The sequence below is a fragment of the Vespa mandarinia genome, chromosome 24 (genome assembly GCF_050613455.1).
Source record: "Vespa mandarinia isolate Hongniang chromosome 24, ASM5061345v1, whole genome shotgun sequence".
NCBI lineage: Eukaryota > Metazoa > Arthropoda > Insecta > Hymenoptera > Vespidae > Vespa > Vespa mandarinia.
The window spans coordinates 2,074,712-2,094,525 of NC_140833.1; the positions used below are offsets into that span (position 1 = coordinate 2,074,712).

General features: G+C 28.1%; 3 protein-coding genes across 10 annotated transcripts; 1 reads left to right on the forward strand and 2 right to left on the reverse strand.

The window, feature by feature from the left end:
• Nucleotides 1–428: 428 nt before the first annotated feature.
• On the reverse strand, nucleotides 429–5,221 carry pasha (microprocessor complex subunit partner of drosha). 6 transcript variants are annotated; one of them, XM_035869068.2, is made up of 7 exons: nucleotides 5,080–5,221; nucleotides 3,010–3,473; nucleotides 2,526–2,609; nucleotides 2,066–2,450; nucleotides 1,675–1,952; nucleotides 1,153–1,586; nucleotides 429–1,044 (listed from the first exon to the last, which is right to left on the reverse strand). In XM_035869068.2, exons 2-7 carry the CDS (start codon nucleotides 3,461–3,463, stop codon nucleotides 712–714), a joined length of 1,968 nt encoding a protein of 655 aa, XP_035724961.1. In that variant the 5' UTR covers nucleotides 3,464–3,473; nucleotides 5,080–5,221; the 3' UTR covers nucleotides 429–711. The 6 variants fall into 6 exon arrangements, with proteins under 6 accessions (XP_035724961.1, XP_035724963.1, XP_035724962.1 ...); XM_035869070.2 differs by lacking the exon at nucleotides 5,080–5,221 and adding an exon at nucleotides 4,354–4,424; XM_035869069.2 differs by lacking the exon at nucleotides 5,080–5,221 and adding an exon at nucleotides 4,298–4,415.
• Nucleotides 5,222–5,280: 59 nt separating this feature from the next.
• Nipsnap (protein nipsnap) lies at nucleotides 5,281–7,469 on the forward strand. 2 transcript variants are annotated; one of them, XM_035869076.2, is made up of 6 exons: nucleotides 5,281–5,424; nucleotides 5,498–5,710; nucleotides 5,919–6,098; nucleotides 6,413–6,581; nucleotides 6,662–6,929; nucleotides 6,995–7,469. In XM_035869076.2, the coding sequence occupies exons 2-6, from the start codon at nucleotides 5,628–5,630 to the stop codon at nucleotides 7,141–7,143; spliced, it is 849 nt and encodes a 282-aa protein (XP_035724969.1). In that variant the 5' UTR covers nucleotides 5,281–5,424; nucleotides 5,498–5,627; the 3' UTR covers nucleotides 7,144–7,469. The 2 variants fall into 2 exon arrangements, with proteins under 2 accessions (XP_035724969.1, XP_035724970.1); XM_035869077.2 differs by having other exon boundaries at nucleotides 5,285–5,424; nucleotides 5,507–5,710.
• Nucleotides 7,470–13,496: 6,027 nt separating this feature from the next.
• On the reverse strand, nucleotides 13,497–19,812 carry Tao (Serine/threonine-protein kinase Tao). Of its 2 annotated transcripts, none has more exons than XM_035869089.2 (12): nucleotides 19,372–19,812; nucleotides 17,691–18,133; nucleotides 17,202–17,550; nucleotides 16,923–17,098; nucleotides 16,609–16,771; nucleotides 16,187–16,536; nucleotides 15,873–16,118; nucleotides 15,566–15,793; nucleotides 15,238–15,477; nucleotides 14,878–15,135; nucleotides 14,472–14,728; nucleotides 13,497–13,947 (listed from the first exon to the last, which is right to left on the reverse strand). In XM_035869089.2, the coding sequence occupies exons 2-12, from the start codon at nucleotides 17,994–17,996 to the stop codon at nucleotides 13,827–13,829; spliced, it is 2,694 nt and encodes an 897-aa protein (XP_035724982.1). In that variant the 5' UTR covers nucleotides 17,997–18,133; nucleotides 19,372–19,812; the 3' UTR covers nucleotides 13,497–13,826. The 2 variants fall into 2 exon arrangements, with proteins under 2 accessions (XP_035724982.1, XP_035724983.1); XM_035869090.2 differs by lacking the exon at nucleotides 19,372–19,812 and adding an exon at nucleotides 18,469–19,345.
• Between the last annotated feature and the right edge of the window lie 2 nt (nucleotides 19,813–19,814).

Consider the following 19,814-nt stretch of genomic DNA (forward strand, 5'->3'; position numbering starts at 1 on the left):
TATAGAAAGTTCTCATTATGAAAAAGAAATATATATATATATATATATTATATTATATTATATATATATATTGTATTCTTTCGTAAATAAAAACAATGATTTTACAATAAATTCTCTTAAAATATTTTCAATGATTCATTGAGGCAGTTCATTTAATTTGAAATGTTATTAAAAAAATGGAAAATTCTAGAGTAGATATGAATTGTAGTAGATTATGTATGACTAGTGTTTTTTATTTTTATTTTTGATACTTATAAGTATTTTTGATTACATCATACACATTCTGATATTGTATCTTAAGTATAATTATTACAATAGAGATATAAAAAGCAAGTTTTTTTTTTCTTTATTATTAATAATATTGTTCTATAAAAGAAACAATGCAAAAATGTAGAAACTACAGTTTTCAGTTAAGTAAAGATTAGATAGTGTATTTTAAAAATGATATATAAAAAATTGTATGGTGTGTATATATATATATATATATATATATATCACGTTTGCTTATAATACAAGAACTGTTAAAAGAGAACTTTTATATTTTTTTCATGATACATTTCAATCGTATATGTAGCCTATTTTTTTTTTCTTTTTTTTTCTTGTTTTCTTTTTTTTCTTTTTTTCTTTTTTTTATTTTTTTTTTGCTAAAATCAATCAATCTAATATATTTTTTTCGTATATCAATAGACTTCCCTAAATTTGACTAGTATACTACAAATCTACATTATTTAAATTAGCTGAAGAACCAGTGGGCAAATCTAATGGTACAAATTTACCGATAGGTTGTATTGCTTTATGTTGTTCAGCTAGTTTACGCATTTCTTGTCTAAGTTTACCTAATATTGCATGATTCGGTTGATTAACCGCTGCTTTTCCTTGCAACAATGTTATTTCTTGTTCTAATTGTTTTTTTTCTTTAAAGGATTTTACACTCCGTGATCCGTATAACCTTAACAAGGAACCCCAGGATTGAATGTGTGGATGCATTAGTTGTAAAATTGCCTGAGCTGCTCTTTGTTTTCCATCTTTCTTGTTACGACATACCTATACAAATTTCAATATTAATATTATATATATATATCCTATTTTTCTTTTTTTTTTTTTTTTTTTATTCCTCATTAGTTTCGTTTAATGTTTCATCAAAACACTTACAACTGTAGCCTCGTGTTTTCCAACACGCATTGTAAATTCATTACGTTGGTGTTTCAATGTATTTACGGAATAATTAATATGCATATCCCCCAAACCATAATTCCTTTGAAGACAAGTAATCAAAATTGCATGAGGAGATGGTTCGGTCGTTTTAGCACAAAATTCTGCTACCCGTGGATCCGTTATTGAGATCTCATCAAAAAATGACAAATCTGCATCAGAATTTCCTCTTGATGCTTTAATCGTTCGACTAGAATTACCAGAACCATTATCACCATTCTCTCCAGAGATCTTATCTCTCATTTGTGGAATCAATATTTCAAGAGTTTTCCGTGCTGCATTAGCTTTTGCTTGTTTCTTACTACTACCAAAACCACTGCCGTATTCCATGTCATTAATACAAACTACTGCGGAATACGGTGTTGCTGCATTTTCTATAATTAATTATTTTTTTTTCTTTTTAATGAAATTAATTGTCTCCATAAATTCATGAAAGCTTAAATATTAATTATAATTTTATACCTAGTTCCTTAAATTTGTATGTTGGTTGTTTCTTTAAGGCATGTTGTACGTACTCATGAAGAATACAAACATAACTTTTCCCAGATGGATTCATTATCCAATGTTTCGACGGTCTTTGCGTACCATTATCTTCTCCTGTTGTATTACCACTGCTTCCCGTCATTCCCGTACTCGTAACTGGGAATGTTATTAACTTTGTACCATCGGGCAAAGTTGGACGTTCCAATTGCTTACGATGTTTTTTATTTTTTGTAAACTTCCTACGGGCAGACCACGACCTAGGAAATTATGTAAAATTGTTAGACAAATTCTTGTCAAAAATTTGTTATAAAAAAAAAAAAATATATATATATATAAATTAATTAATAATAATAAAATAAAATGCACTTACTGAAATCTCATTACTTTAATGGCTTTAAAACGGAAGAGTGATTGACAATAATTTCTAAGTTGTTCGCTGTCTAAAGAATGAGCCGCTCGGTTCTCTTGAATGGTCTCTATTTTTGCACTAGGAAGACTACAAACTTCTGCAGAGGGCTCGCGATCTTTTTCTTTCTTCTTTTCTTCCTCTTCTTCATGCAATGCTCTTCTGTATTGAAGACAAGGTATCGCACTAACAGGCACTTCATGTTTTCTTACACTTCCTGGACCAAGAAAATATGGTTTGGCTAATGTACAAACTCTGCTTTGTTTATGTAAATACAGTGGCATTCCACTGTTATGCGTTACTTGTACCCAACCTTCGGGCAAGACGTCAAAATGATTATGTCCAATTTCTAAAAGAAATAATTGATTATTAGCATTAGTGCTTTCATTTGAAATAAATTTTTCTGTGAATCTATTTAGCTTACCATCTAAAACAAGTTTCTCCTTTTCTTCATATGGCATATTATCTTTCTTGTCTTTCCTCTTTCCTTTAAATTCTTCTGGTAAACCTAGTACATAATACTTAACTAAAAAAGATACTTGGCAGCTGCATGATCTGTACTAAAAGTACAAAAAGAAGTAATCTTACTTCCTCTTCTCATAATTAACTAATATCCATATGATACAAGATATAAGCGTATATATCTTGTGAGAGATATTTTGCAGTATAAGAAATTATGCAATTAAAGTCCAAGAATTTAATTTTTTTTTTCTTTTATTTTTTTGAAAAAAGTAATGCTAATTATATAGTATTTAAAATATCTAATACTTTTCATTTTGTCTCATTAATTTCAAAGATTTAAAAATGTAACACTTGTCTATAGTAATGATCATTATAAAATTAATGATCATTATTCCATATTATTTTTATTTATAAAAAAAAAAAAGGAAGAAATAATTAAAAATTACCTTCTTCAAGCATAGCTTCGATTTCTTCATCCGGTACATCAGAATCCATGCTCTCGTTTGTATCAGAGTCCATGTCTGAACAATTTTGATCTGGATGTCGTTCTAGATCATCCAACACGTCAAATTGTCTTAAATCATCATTGGTTACAATGTCATCAGCATTAGATTCTGCTTCCTGGCTCACCAAACCATTAACTGCATCGATAGCAGCATTTAGAAGATTAACATCATCTTCCATTGTATCATTACAATGACTTTGATCAAACATCTTTTCATGACTGTTTTGATCAATGTTTGACTCTATACTTTGAGTGCCATCCTCATTATACAGAACATCATCTTTTTCTTGATAATTCGTATCCATGAAATCTGGTTTATCCATGTCGCTTTGCATCTCCAGTTGAAAGTCTTCTGTACTGTTTTCCTCTTTATCAATATCCATTGAAAAAGACATCTGCGAAACACTATAATGTCCGAGTATTTATATTAGAGCTAAAATTGGAAAACTTATTTTTTAGGTGTATAAAGATCTTATACATTTTGTGAGATAGATAACAAATTATCTTTAATTATAAACAATAGTAAAAAACAACAACATTTGAACCTAACAATAACTTCCAAACGTAACGTTCTTCTAAGTATCAAGCTTGTTGTGTGGCCACACCACTTTCACCAATGAGGCCAAAGTCCAATCGATTTGAAACCATTTGAAAAATGGCAACGAAAATTGGACATTTGCATTAGTGTTAGCAGTCTGGGGCCTGTTATATATCCAAACGGTATATTGCATATGAAAGTTGTTTGTCGCAATTAGAGGAGAGATGATCAAGGTATAATTGCGGTATCATATCAGTTCACTAGCCCCACAGCTAGACAAGGACAACATTGAAAAATTGAACCTGTTACTAACTGGGGTTGTGCGCTGATAATAGATATAACTTTCAATTTAACAGATATACAGAATTTATCCGATACTATATGTGTGTATAAACAAAATTGTGTGTTTATTTTTTCGATGACTGAAATATTAATATTATACTATAAAAATTCTTTTAGCCAAATAGAATATACTTACATATTACACGATTATATTTCAATAATTTCAAAAAGACAAAATAGATCTTATATATTTTTGATAAAGAAAAATTTATCAAAAACATACAAGATAATTGGAATTGTTTGCAGAATTAAAATCTTATTTATAAAGGAAAATATATTTATATTAGTCAAAATACGAAGAATTACGTAAATACTTATTATCAGGTTACATTTACTATTCATTAATTACCAATGGATATTTACGTATGTACCAGAATGTATTTATAAAACACTCAAAATGTATACCCTGTTCTTATCCCCCCTAACTAGGCGTCGACAATCGAACAAGACAATTGATCCACGAAAAGAAATTATATATACTGACAAGTGACAACGATTTTAGGAAAACAATTTTTTTTGAACTATTGTGCATTGGGCAGAAGAAAATTGAAGCTCTCCGATTGGTTAAGATCTACATTGTAAGTTCAGTTTAAGGTTATGATCAAAGCAGTAATATCCTCTAAATGAATTAATTTTCTTAGGAAAAATAAATATTTGCTCTTCCTCTACAAAAAAAAAAAGAAGAAAAAAAAAAAGAAAAATAATAAAAAATTTCTATTTAATAAAAACTAAAAAATACAAAATTTAATTATGAGTTTCCTCTTCAAAAATTGTATCGTCAATGACCAGCGTAGGAATCGAAAAATTTGTAACCAAATTCAAATTTTTTTTACACCAACGATAATCTCAATTATATATATATATATATTCCTTCTCCGATTTTCGAGAGAGATTTATTGGTTTTTAAAGAAAGCCTATAAAAATTATTTTGGTAAGTTTCTATTAAGATCCAATAAAATAAATGATAAAAATACAATTATAATTATATTAATTTTGTCCTCCTTACATAACCTTATCTAATTTTCAGATTTTCCAATGAATAATAATAATACTAATAATACACGCTTAATACGTTACAAAAAAAAAAAAAAAAAGAAAAGAAAACAGAAAAAATGTAAATAATAAAGTAACCTGTTGTTGAAGAAAATTCGTTTTGTAAAAACCACAGTCGAAGAGTAACGAAGTCACTCGACGAGATATGTGGAGAGTCAAATGGAAAAGAATTTTAAAAGGAGGTGGTACGAGATATGTGATTCTCCCCCACTTCTCGTCCTCTCGTTACGATTTGCTGTACTACTTATGTATACGGAGAAAAGACTAACAATGAGTAAATGATAAGCTCTTGACGTACACAGAAGAGAAGCGCACGCGCTATAGAAGTGAAAGGCAAGAGAAAGAGAAAGAGAAAGAGAGAGAGAGAAAGAGAGAGCGAGCGTGGCATAGGAGATTAATCAAATAACAACAATTTCGATGGCCGTAAGTTCAGCAGTCATTCCGTGTAGAAAGAAACAATCACGAATGGAGATTATGAATAAAACTAAATCAACAGCGTATTTAGGCGGCCTCACGCAGTGTATTCTCGTTAACGAGCCGTGTTTAACTACAAGGTTAAACGAGCTTAATTCTGAAGTTTATTGGGCGCGAAGTGGTGGATATCTATTTTCGAGGATCCAATAAGAATGGCTGCCGTTTTAAGAAGATTCAGAACCGTGCAGGTCACGGTAATCGACAAGCCAAAAACATCATTGTTTATTAACACTCGGTAGGACGAGATTAGCTGAGTATTTTGTTTAGAAAGAAAAACAAAAAAAAAAACAAAAAAACAAAAAAAAAAAAGAAAGGAAAAAAAAGAAAAAAGAAGGAAAAAGATAGACAAATATTGATTTTAATTATTTATGTCTGATACTTTATTTTAAAATGAAGTTCAAATAAAGATGCTTTCAAAATAGCCAACAAATCGTATGTTTTAGGTCCCTGGCAAGGTCATTGGTACGACAAGATAGTAAGAGATGGATAAGCAAACTTTTGGTAAGAAAGATCGAACCAACGAAGGAGTCTCATTCGCGAATGCTTTCGGACAAGGATGTGATTTATGCTTTACATACGCATAATGTCCGTCCTGATTCCATCGATAAATATTTAACTAACTAGTAAGTAAAATGGCATGATCTCGTCGTACATTTTATCATCCATTGACCTTTCGATTTAATGACTCATTAACATATTTTAAATATGTACTTATAATTTCCTTTTATATTATCAGTTTATTTCATGGTTGATTAATTTTAAGAAATTTTGTTTAATAGAGAATATATTTTAACTCATATATATATATATATATATATATATATATATATATGTATGTATGTATGTACGTGTGTATCTATGTATATGTATGTGTATGTTTATGCATGTGTATGTTTGTGTATATATAACGTGATCTTCTATTTAATTTTATTTTCAGCGAACAAAATGTTAATCTAATACATTCGAAAAAATCTGATCTGAAATGTGAATTAGTTGGATCATGGACTGTTGCAGTAGGAGATTTAGATCAAGCTTTACATCTCTGGCAATATACTGGTGGCTATGAACGTATTGATCATGCACAAATTTTACTTTCCAAAGATGAGGTATAATTTGATTTACTTTGACAATTCAGTTAAACATATTAATTGATTATTTTATGTAATATGCATTTCGTATGTATCAGAATTATCAACTTTTACTCAAGGAACGTGGAAATTATTTAAGATCTCGTCACCTACAATATTTATTGGCATTTAGTTATTGGCCGCCTCTCGAAAAACGTAAAGGTCCAAACATATATGAAATACGAAGTTATAGCTTGAAACCTGGTACAATGATCGAATGGGGTAATAATTGGGCTAAAGCTATTAATTTTAGACGTAATAACGATGAACCCTTTGCTGGTTATTTTTCACAAATTGGAAGGCTGTACAATGTTCATCATATTTGGTGTAAGTTTAATATTAGGAAGCGTCTTATGTACAATTGGAAAAAATGTATTTCTCTTTATTTTCAGGCTATAAAGATCTTCAATCACGAAAAGATACACGCGAAAGTGCTTGGAGATTACCTGGGTGGGATCAATGTGTGGCATACACTGTCCCTCTTATAAGAGAGATGCATTGTCGCATATTAAGCCCAACTACGTTTTCCCCCACACAATAAACTATCATTCTTGCAAATACCAATGCATTTGTATAATATCACTTATTATTACTTATCTATCAATGTAATAATGTAAAAACATTTGTTATAATGTACATCATATATATATATATATAATATATATAATATATATATATAATATATATATATATAATTCTGTAATCTATACGCGCAATACGTTGAATGCTAAAATGTTTTGTTGTATTACAACTGGCAGAATGTATTTTGCTACTATTTCAAATTCTATATTATGACTATAAGTAAATGCAAGTTATTATATTCATTGTCAGTTGAAGCACAACATTTATGTATAGATGAATATACAATATTACTCTTTACAGTAGAGTGATTTTTTTTTTCTTTTAACAAACATCTATTATTTTTAATATATTTTCTTTTATGATAAAAAAATTTAATTTTTATATAATTCCAAATAAAAATTAATTTTCTCTTTACTATATATTCACATTTTTTTTTCTTTTTTTGTTTTGATTGAATTTATTGAATGTAATTCAAAAGTTTATAATATGTAAAGAAAAGAAAATTTATATATAAAAATCGTTTTCTTTTTAATAAAAGTTAAATAATGAAGGGAATCAAATTAAATCATTCCTTATTTATAAATTTATAACCATTATCCAAAATTATAAATTTCATTTTCATTTTCCTATTTGACATTATAATTAAAAAATGAGAATAAATTTTTGTGCAGTATCGCTTTAAAACAGTTGTAATTTAAAAAAAGATTATTGCAATAGAATTATATACGTTATCCATATAATACTTCGTTAATTAATGTTTTTATGGAAACATATTAATAGTCAGTATTTATAGATAATAATGGAAGGTAATAATAGCAATAGTAAAAATTATAATAATGTAAAGAATATATACCTATCCTTACATAGTATTATTATACATTATGAGCACTTTGATACATTTAATCACGATTTATAGATTAATTTTAAATATTGGCGCTGTATATAAAATACAGTCAAGAAAGTTTTAACACCAGCATTGTTTTATCTATTTTACTAATATTTTAATTGCATTTTTGAATACATAAAATTAGTGGAATAAAAGAAAAAAAAAAATATTACGATCAGTAATGATCATTTTATTAAAACTTATTGCATTAATGTACATTCATAGTGTACTTTAGTTTGAAATCTGTTATATAATGAAATTGATTTTTACATATTTTATTCATATGACACATTGTTGTGTCATATCATTTTGAAAGATGTGTTTAATTTCACAATGCTGATGTATTTTTAAAAGTTCAAGAAAACGAAATCTTATCGATTGGACATTGATTGCAGTATGTTTTCTATAAATGTACACAGAGTAATTAATTTTTTTTTTTAATTTGTCTAAAAGAGTGATATATTTTATAGTAGAAGCCACTTCACGAGTCTAAACTAAGTCCATTATAAATTATAAATAAATTATAAATATTTTTTTCTCTCTTCATCATCAAATACTTGTGTATTAATTTAGATTTTATATTTACCAATGCTGTACACGTATATATTGTTATATAACAATATTTCTGAAATTGTGGAATTGACATTGATTATTTAAAGAATAGAGATGGACGGTTCTTATATAAAGACATAGTGTAATATTTCTTTTTTTTTTGTTGCTGAAAGTAATCACTTGGTTTTTAGAATAAAAGTCTATTTTAGACACATAGTATATAGACATACAATTGTTTATTTATAAAGAAAACTATCTAAAATAATATTGTAATAATAATATACATAATTATTGCCCAATTTGATATAAACATTTTAGATTATTTTGGATTGTATTTAATAGAATCTAATGCTATTATATTGTACTTCTCTTGAAGTGGCTGTTACTATATTATAGGATCTGTTTTCAAAATGTGGATATCTTATTTTTACAACATTGCATAATTGATTAACAAGTACCTTATTAAAAATAACAATTATATTTTACCTAGTTAAAGCCAAAATTGTATTAAAGTATGTATTATTGTATTCGCTGCAAAGTTTTTTTTTTTATATAAAAGCATCACTTATAGTGTCAATTAATAATAAGATAATATATAACTTAATGCTAAAACATTGGTATCAATTTTTAAAATATTATCTTTTCAACTGAGCAGCGAACACATATGCGGCTATCAAAACATAATGATCACATGTAAAGAGATATAAGTGAGAAAAGACAAGCTTTCATAAGCGTAAAATAATAATTATATTTGATATGATATGCTTATGATTAATTGTCTACGTCACTGCTTGTATCTAAATTTTGTTCGCGTTATAACTTTGGAATATTTACAAAATATTGAAAATTAATTTTATAAAATTGGTATTCAGCAGATTACATTGAGATTACAGACTAAAACAAAAAATTATTTTTAGTACATACATACAATTTGACTCAGAGAGAGAATTCGTGCTACAATATATATGAAGAATATACAATTTATTAAAAGAACAATTTTAATGGAAGAAATGTAAAAACTTATTATTATATTATTATTTATTTTATTGCGATATATTAAGCACTCTCACTCTCATTCTTTCTCTTTCTCTCTCTCTCTCTCTCTCTTTCTCTCTTTCTTTCTCTCTCTCATAAGGTTAATTACTAGTAAAAAAACAATTTTCTCTCTTTGAAATTTAAACATAATTTTATAATTTACTAAATACATAATTATCTTTCCCAATTATTTCAGTCATATTTCTATTTGGAGAATTAATTTAAAGAAATTTATTTTTAATATATAACAAAAAGAAAAAAGAATACAATATACATCTATAATACTTCTCATTGGCAAATAATTGTGTACAATGTAAAGTTAAATTTTATTGTTAGCAAAATATTATATATGTAACGTATAAAATTTTATGACAATAAATTCTTTGTTCATACATGCTATTTAAAATTCTGAGTTTAAAAAAAAGTGAGTTAATAACATTATTCTAAATACTGGTATGTATATAATATGACTTAATTTTTTTTTTTTTGTAAAGTAATGAGTTTAAATTACTATCAACTAAATGCTTAATCGTTTGAAATCATTATTGAAATCATTAAGGAAGTGTGTATACTGTTATTACTATATTAAATAGGGAAATATATAATCTTTTTATGATACAGTATGCACAAAATCATTTCTTATTTCTTATATAATATATTGATTATTATTTATTAAGTATAATCGTTAATTATAAACTAAAACAATTACTACTTACAGTTTTTATTTTTACTATTAAAACAAAAAAATTATACATTTTATATGTAGGAAGTTAAAGATATAGATATAATTTAATCAGTTTGTTTTTCGTTTTATTCTCTAACATAATGCAAAAAAAAAAAGAAAAAAGAAAAAAAAAGAAAAAAAAATAAAAAATAAAAAAAATTCCTCTTTACAAGATCTAATTAGAAATATTTTGGAATAAAAACATGAATTATATATCTCATGTCAAAATTTATCTCACTTTTTTAATGGAACATACTATGTGTTTTTTGAAAATCAACATTCTTTTTTTGTATTCTTATTTTCAATATTGATTTAAATTACTAGTGAAAAATTATTTAGTAATGTAAGTTATTTCTCAACTATTTTCTATGTTATTATTTCTTCATTACGAAGATTGCAAAATTGATTTTCCATATACATATTGCTATGGAGGACTATGATAAAGTTGGTTATACATTTAAAGATTAAAGATTTTATGTATCTGTGACGTATTTATGATCTTTCATTTAAAGAAATTGTCATACTTTGCATTTAAAGTATTCTACAGTTGAATATGTAGCACGAACAATCTCTATTAGTCAGCGATAGATATTATTTTTTATAATAATTTGCTAAAATTGTGTCTGTTGAGAATTCAGGCATTTTTTTTCTAATAATACAAAGAAGAATTACACAATGTTCTGTTCATATACATTTAAATTGTTCTGATCTTGTTTTCATGTTAAATTCTTTTTTTATTTTAATTATTGTTTATGTAGTATGTGAGAGAATATATTTACACGTGATTTATATAGACAAAATTTCAGTTGATTGTGATAGTTTTCTTTTATCGATGCTAAAACATGTATTTATTCCATTATATATCACGATTAATAAACATTATCAACATATTTCTTCTTTGTCCATATAATTTTGTCTCGTTATGAAAATTGTATTTGTGCAATGAAAACTGGAATGTATTTTATATATATATAAGATATGGTTAACAAATACACCATCGTTTGATTTTTTAACAAAAAACATTAAATGAATTATTACTTTTAAATGTCAAACATAAAAAAATAGATTATAAATTTTGCACATATGAGTATGGCACAAACGACGATAGCTTAAAATTATTATATATATTGATTATATCTCATATATAAAAATAATACAACAAAATATTGATCATTGTTATATACTCCTGATTTTATTTTACAAATAAAAATTTTAGAGCAAGTCTATAATCGTAAAAGTTAACTATACTTTTAAATATAAATCTAATTTCTTTTTATTAGCAAAAAGCAATAAATGTATAACAATAAAAGACAATGTGTAACATAATATTATTTCAAAGTATTCATTAAATGATTTCATAAAAAATATATTTTCTAAATCAACATGCACGAATGTCTCTTTTAAGATTTCTTTCGTTATCACATTATCAGTTTTCATTGTATCCAATGTTCAAGGAGAACTTTATTTACATTTTTTATTTTTTAATGTCTTTGATTCAATCCCCATTATTTGACATTCGACACAAAAGCAATATATATATATATATACATATATATATATACATATATATATATATATACATATATATATATATATACATATATATATATATACATATATATATATATATATATATATTTAATTTATATTCGAATAAAAGTATCTATTAAAAAGTGCCACGCATTAAAAGATTTGATCTGTTCTTATTCTTATCGAGAATGAAATTGTAAGCTTGTGCAAATTTTTTTTCTTTTTTTTTTTTTACAAATTCTCTCAATAAAACTATAAAATACAAGGATATAATATATCTTAATTTTTTTCTTTTTGTCGTGTAAAATATATTATACGTGTGCAATACTGTAAATAACATCTTGAACATTCTCTTTTGAGAAAACAGTCACAATCAGCTGAACACGGATTGAACATTTGATAGTCGATACAAGATGTATAAAACACAAAGGTACACAAGGCATAATAAAACAGAAACATAAAACACAATATGATATACGAATATAGAACTGGAATGTGTACTGGATGAAACTGTATACTATGAGGAATACCATGTAATAAAAGATCTAAATATCACAATTACAAGCAATGTTAATGAATTATAAAGTTGTTTTTCTAAAAAGTATAAAAAAGGAGAGAAAAAAGATAAACCAAAAAGTGCAATTCTAGCATAGAAACAATTACTTATCATACACAATATGTATCTAATAAAAAATATATATAAAACCTATGCAACAGATATGGATGTCATTGGCAGTTTTATACTTATGAGATATTTTTTATAAGTATATTTTCCATCCAACGAAAATTAATACAATTAAAAGTTTTGCTTATTATTCTTTAAGAAATAATAAAAACCATGAAACAATGAAGTAGTATTGGTATCATTAGAAATTATTTTTGATATATCATATCAAATGAATTTAATATCAAGAAAATCTTTTTGTGTATCATACCATTATTTGGGTAAAAATTGATATACATGTATTATATGTAGATTACACAAATTTTTTTATCTCTTATTATAATATGATACTAACCTGTAACACAAAGAATGATTTTTATAATAAGCAATTTTTTAAGAAAAGGTCATTTATAATCATATTATATATATATATATATTGTTTGTTATAATTATATAATATATATATATTATATGTTTGGAAGTAATATAAACTCGATTTTAATAAGTTTTCGTATTCAGCTTTTAATATTGTCAACAATTTTTTAAATCATGTTATAAAATAAAAATTAAAAATTATCTTCATTACTAATTTTCAATTTCATACAATAAAATTAGATAAAGCCATATACAATAAATTCGGCCTTATTGTTTATTTTTCTTTTTCTCAATTTTTATATAATGGTCAATATTCATTATAATAAATGAATAAATTTAAAATTCCTTTTCTCTAATCGAGCTATAAATTTATAAAAACAATACGAAAAATTCAAGAGAATTGAAATCATTCAAAATTCTTTAAATTTATTTATAAGAGACATTGAGAGTCAGATAAATTGTTATTGCTTTTTTTCCGATGTTATTCTTTTTCTTTTCTTTTTTTTCTTTTTTTCTTTTTTTTTCTTTTTTTTTCTTTTTTTTTTTTTTTTTTTTTTTTTAAATATGATAGTGGATGAGATTAATAATTACAATGTTGCAAAAAGCATCTAAATTTTCCTTCAATATGAAGGAATATTTCTTCAAACCAAGAGCTTCTGTGTTGACATTTCGATAATAAAGAAGTATCCCAATAGATTAACTTCAGTCCAATACACATTTCCAATCCTAAAAACTTTTTTTTAGGTTTGAATTAATGCACGCAATGAGTCAACCACTGTTTCATCCGTATAAGTCATAGAACTATAGATCGGGAGACTCATTATGTACTTACTACAGGCAGACACATACATACATATTCTATTAATATAATTAAAATTAAAGACTATTAGGGGGGAAGGATGTAGAGCTATTACTGTGAGCCAGACTTAACATTGAGCCACTAAGGCTTTCATCATCTGGATACGATTCTTTTGATGCTTCTGCTATCGCCAGAGCACTGAAATAATGTTAACAACATATTAATAAGTTTTATAATATAAATCTATCAAATTATTAGAATAGAGTTTAGTAATATATGGACCAATGATTATGAAAGTGATCTAAGTCTTATATATATATATCATATATATATATATATATACATATTTTTTTTATCTTTTGAGATATTTTGAGATGTTGATTTGAAATATTTAAAAATTATTTTTCCATAATGATACGAACACAGAAAAATTAAGTATATTAATTATTCTTGAAAATTATGTAATTGAAAAAAATTTTCGAAATAGTACTTAATAAAATATGTCTTTTAATATCTCAAATGACTAAATGATAAATTAGACATATAATTTCTATTTTTATAAAATATCATTTCACACATATGAGTCGGTGATCGTAAAAGTTGTCTAAAATGCAAAAATATTATTAAGTTAATAATAAACCTAAGGATATTAATCTTTATTTTTTAATTTTTTTTTTATTTTACAAGTAATAGATATAAAAAGTATATTGATAAATATTTACCTGAATCCTATTCTTGCACTTTCCTCGTCAAATTGTTGTAATTCACGTTCTTGTCTTTCATGTAACAAACGTATTCGTTCGCTGCGCTCGCGAAGAAATTCTTGCGTTTCGAGTTCCATTTTTTGTTCAAGTAAAGCTCGTCTCACAGATACACGATCTTCTAATTCACGTCGTTCACGATTTCTCTGTGCTTCGGCTTGCATCTTGTTTTTAGACTGATACGCGATCAAAATCTCTAATTCATAATTTAACCTTTCCTATTGAAAATGTAATTATATTTTCGTTAAAATTAACATCCAACAGAGTTATTAATTCTAATTAATTCGAACATACTAATAAATATGAAATATTTGTATGTAAACAATATATATATATATAAATATTATATATATATATAATATTTAACCTTAAGATTATGACACTGGACTTCCTGCGATTCATCTAACCGTATACTTTGTTTCTGAAGCATTTCAGCAATACTTTGTTCATATTGATCTCCTAAAAGTGCAAGTTTTCGCCTCTGTTCCTCTTTTAATTTCTTTATAACTGCTTTCTGTTCATCCTTTGGAGTTGTTTGCAATATCTGTGCTTTTAATGCCTTATACTGTCTTGTCTGTATCTTACAAGTTTCCCTAAACTGCTTGCGAATTTGCATTTCTTTTTGCTGAAACGATTAATATTAAAAGAAAGTATATATAAATTTTTTTTTCTGTTTTAATTTAATTTATTATAAATTAAAAGACGGGTTTTAGATGATATTTCTTACCTTGAGGCTCTTTGGCTGCTGCTTAAGTTCAAGTGCGTGTTTCTTACGTAAATCACGTTCAGCCCGTTGCATATAATCTTGTTGATTACAAAGTTCAGTAGCATGTTGTCGAAGAACTTGATCTTCTCTAAGAGCATGCACTGCTCTTTGTTGTCTGTATTCTAATTCTTGAGTCTTTTCATGATGCCGTAACAGCATGGCATGTGCTTGCTCTAATTGTTGTTGTCTTTTATTCAGTTCCTAAAATATGAATTTGAAAGTCATATTTAATAAATGAATAGACGTAATCAATAAAATTTATAAATAACATAAATAACGTGTTACTAACTTCACGTAAAAGCTCTTGTTCAAGACTGTGAAAGATAAGCAACTTTTTTCTTCTAAATTTACGAATCTCAAGATCAAGATATTCTCTTTGTCCTCTAGCTAAGCGTTGTTCTTCCTGTGCTTCCATTTGCCTTAAATTATCTTTTTGACTTTGAAGAGTAGCATCCCTTTGTCGCTTTGGTGTTACTTCATCCTGAGAAAGTTCTTTTTTCCATCTTTCTTTGTATGCCTATAATCAAACAAAGAATAATAAGTTTACAATGAATCTTTCAGTAATATAAATTGATTCAAAATAAAAATTCAATTACTTTGTACTCTCGTTTTTGTTGAGCTTCAAGAGCTTTTCGATCAGCTTCTTGCCTACTTGTAATTTCTTTATGAAGTTTCTTTTCCGCATTTTGGTTTTGTTTAAGTTTACGTTCCAATTCTTGGTAATGCCTAAGCTGTAACTTCTCCAATTCTTTACTAAATTGTTGCAATAATGTTTCATATTCCTTATCTAATAATTGTTTATGGGATTCCATTTCCATTTTACAACGTTCTTCCAATTTAACCTATAAATAAAGTTAAAATTATAACGTTAATCATTAAATATCAATACAAATATTATCTTGAGACTTACCAAAGCTCCTTGATGTTCTCGCCTCATCCTCTTATAACCGCTCATTTGTTCATGCATTTCCTCTTGCATATGTTCCTTTTGTTGTTTGGTCACAATTGATGTCGTTCTAATGGTTGCAAAATTATTGGCACCATGTTCAAGCAGATTAGCTGTGACACCACCACTCGTTATTTTATGTCGATTTCTAACAGAACCAGTGGAATAGTCATTTGAATCTGCATTAGGCAGTGGTAAGCTGTTTGTGGAGGAACTTTGAGAACTCGCTGATACTCCCATTGAATGAATTGAATGTTCTGAGGTAATTGAATTACTTTTGCTACTATCGCCACCAGTTTGTTCATCAGGAGTATCTTAAATATAAATTTTACATTATTACAGATATAAAAGAAGATTTTAAATAATGATATTGATAATATACACACCATCAGCATCCCCAACTGTACTTTCAGTTTCACATGCATCTATCATCAAAATCTTTTTCATTTTACGATAATTTAAATTGTCTAGTTCTCTAACAGCAGCTTTTGTTCTTTGAATCAAATCTATTAAGACTTGTGGAGAACGTGTTCTTGTAACAAATTGATGCTATAAAATAGAAAATCTATAAGAAGATAATCAACTAGACAGTACAATAGTTTTATATTAAGAAGCATCAAAATAAAGAATTTATATCAACTGTTTTAAATAGATAATCAATTTAACAATTGTATATTCATAATATATAGCAAAAACGTACAGACAGCAGTGTACCAGATGTTGGTCTTTCATTAGGACTTTTTGTAAGACAAACTTCAACAAAATGTCGAAAAACATCAGTCCAATCTGGTGAATTCAAAGCTGGAGTGTCATTTTGTGCAATATGATACAAAGCACTCATGGCATTCATATTAAAGTAAGGAGGTTTTCTCTCAGCTAAAATAATTAGAATTATACATATTTATTTATATACATATATATAACTTTACACATTTATATTGAAAAGTAATAAGAGTTAGTAACATTAAAATAAACATACCTAGTTCAATGCATGTAATTCCTAATGACCATACATCCACTTTACCATCATATTGCCCTTCATCCATAGCTAATATCACTTCTGGTGCCATCCAATATGGAGTTCCTACAAAGCTATTTGCTGGACATTTTATACTAGCAGAACCAAAATCTGCCAATTTTACTGTTCCATTTTCGGTGAGAAGAATATTTCCTGCTTTAACATCCCGATGGATTCTTCCAAGAGAATGAAGGTAATGTAAACCACGTAAAACTCCTTCGCAGATTGCTGCTATTTCGTCTTCCTTTAAAGGTCTTTTATGTACCTCTATAATGTCTGATGCAGACCCAAGACAATATTCCATCACCAACTATATATATATATATAAAAAAAAAAAAAAAAAAAAAAAAAAAAAGATTCCAAAAAAGACCATTTCAATAAAATAAAAAGTTAATTTCTTATTATAATATAAATTATAATAATAATTTCTAATTCATTTCTTTTACATACCCAGGCAGTGTGGTCCCTGAGGTAACAACCCTTATATTCTATAGTATTTGGGTGATTGAGTTGCCTAAGAAAACGAATTTCCTTTAAAATATCTTGCCACTTTTCAACCGTTTGTTTTCCCAAGTATGACATTTTCTTAATAGCAACGATTTCTTTGGTAACCAGGCATCGGGCATAATAGACAGCTCCAAAGCTACCATGTCCAATTTCCCGAAGGTCTTCAAATATCTTCTCCGGATCATTTTTCTCAAATAATTCTGCGATCTCTGGATCTTTAAGGCTACCGGGTCTTGAAACAGCTGGCATAGTAGAGAAATTGATGAATTAATGGCCGAGGCCTATTTCACAGACACCGTGCCTCTTTATTTAATAATAAAAGATGTTTCTAATCCTTTAATCTTTATCAATTCTCTGTCAATCCATTCCCAGGAATAACATTATATCTGGAAAAAGAAAAAAAGAAAAAGAAAAAAGAAAAATATCAGAGAAAATTTTACAGACGATTCAAGATCTTGAAACAATAACAATAAGGAATTTGGATCAACAAGGATTGTAAGAGAATAGAAAAACATTTAACACCATCGTATATGTATATATATATATATCATTCAAAGATAGAACACATTGAAAATTAATAATTTAAATATGAAAGAATTACGATGATTATCATACATCAACATCATAATTATCATCATCATTATCCTTGTTGATCGTGCAAACACAACACGTATTCTTTGAGAATCCTTGTTAAGAATCGAATCGCCGGAAAAGGGTTTACTTTTAAGGCGAGGGAATCGTGAACCTAAGGCGGTCGAAGAAGTGGTGGTATGTCGAGAACGCGCATTCTCCGCGCTCACACGTGAAATCGTCGAAGAGAATTATTTTGGCGTTTCGTGAGGGGAAGTGCGCCGTAATAAAGAAATAAAGAGGGTGTTATCGAATTGTTGATCGGCCGAATAAACAACAAGTATGACGAGTTTCGCGTTAAATTCGCAGGAGACGGAAAATGCGGGCGTAAGGAGGGTTGGGTCTTCTTCATTCGGGACGATCGCGTCCGAGCAAGCGAGCGAGGCATCGAACGCAGAAAAAGATAGGGAAGAAAAAGAAAGAAAGAAAAGAAGAGAAGAGAAGAGAGGAGAGGAGAAGAGAAGAGGAGAAGAGAAGAGAAGAGAAGAGAAGAGAGAAGAGTGAGTGAGATAGATAGATAGATATATAGAGAGAAAAAGAGAGAGAGAGAGAGACAGGGGAAAAGAAGAACGAGGGAGAAAGAGAGGAAGATATATAGAGAGAAAGAGAGAGATAGAGATAGACAGATAGAGAGGAGAGAGAGAGAGAGAGAGAAAGAAAGAAAGAGGGAGAGAAAATGAGAAGGACGAGAGGAAAGGAAAATTAAAGAAAGACGAAAGAAAGAGACAGACGAGGAATTGGTGATGGCATAGAGGAAGATCGTCCTCGTCCTCGTCGTCGTCGTCACTGCGATCAAGGAGGCAAGTCGTGCGTCCGCATTGGTCGAATGACATCCCCATGTCCTGGACGAACGACTGCTTCCCGGCGAAATGCGGTTCAAGTTCACGAACGATTTCTCTCTCTCTCTCTCTCTCTCTCTCTCTTTCTCTCTCTTTCTCTCTCTCTTTCTTACTCCTTCATTGCGATTGCAAAGAGGGTAAAAAATAATATTCACCTCCAAAATGGCGAGTGAGTGAGCAGCACGGAGGCATGCGCGCAACTTGAAGAAAATTCACTTCACGATAGGCAGCTCTTTTTTCTGAACCACGATGATCCTTCAAACATATTAAGATCCGGTGGATCCGTGAGATCTTTCGTCCTATGAGAAATGCACCGCACCCCGGAAAACGACGTACACGCCCCGTACGTGTCACGCAAACTTACGCACGCACGCACGCACGCACGCACGCACGCACACACACACACGCGCGCACGAGACGCGACGAGAAAAACTGCAGTGGCAATCTCGACGCGATACACGGCACGACACAGACCGTTTGCCCGGATGCCTAAGAGAATTTCGCGAAACTTTTTCACGCCTTTTCACTTTCCTATACCGTCGTGTTCTGTTACGACTGTCGAGCCGTCTGTCGATGATCTGTGGCGCTCTACGTTGGT

Excerpts from the sequence above, each read along its gene's own strand:
- pasha (XM_035869068.2), bottom strand. The coding sequence starts at position 3,463 with ATGTCTTTTTCAATGGATATTGATAAAGAGGAAAACAGTACAGAAGAC. Across the intron at positions 1,953-2,065 it reads ATTAAAGTAATGAGATTTCA|GTCGTGGTCTGCCCGTAGGA; the intron begins GTAAGTGCATTT and ends ATAATTTCCTAG. Across the intron at positions 1,587-1,674 it reads ATACAAATTTAAGGAACTAG|AAAATGCAGCAACACCGTAT; the intron begins GTATAAAATTAT and ends AATTAATTATAG.
- Nipsnap (XM_035869076.2), top strand. The coding sequence starts at position 5,628 with ATGGCTGCCGTTTTAAGAAGATTCAGAACCGTGCAGGTCACGGTAATC. Across the intron at positions 5,711-5,918 it reads TCATTGTTTATTAACACTCG|GTCCCTGGCAAGGTCATTGG; the intron begins GTAGGACGAGAT and ends CGTATGTTTTAG. Across the intron at positions 6,930-6,994 it reads CAATGTTCATCATATTTGGT|GCTATAAAGATCTTCAATCA; the intron begins GTAAGTTTAATA and ends CTTTATTTTCAG.
- Tao (XM_035869089.2), bottom strand. The coding sequence starts at position 17,996 with ATGCCAGCTGTTTCAAGACCCGGTAGCCTTAAAGATCCAGAGATCGCA. Across the intron at positions 17,551-17,690 it reads TCAGGGACCACACTGCCTGG|TTGGTGATGGAATATTGTCT; the intron begins GTATGTAAAAGA and ends ATATATATATAG. Across the intron at positions 16,119-16,186 it reads GAGAACATCAAGGAGCTTTG|GTTAAATTGGAAGAACGTTG; the intron begins GTAAGTCTCAAG and ends CTTTATTTATAG.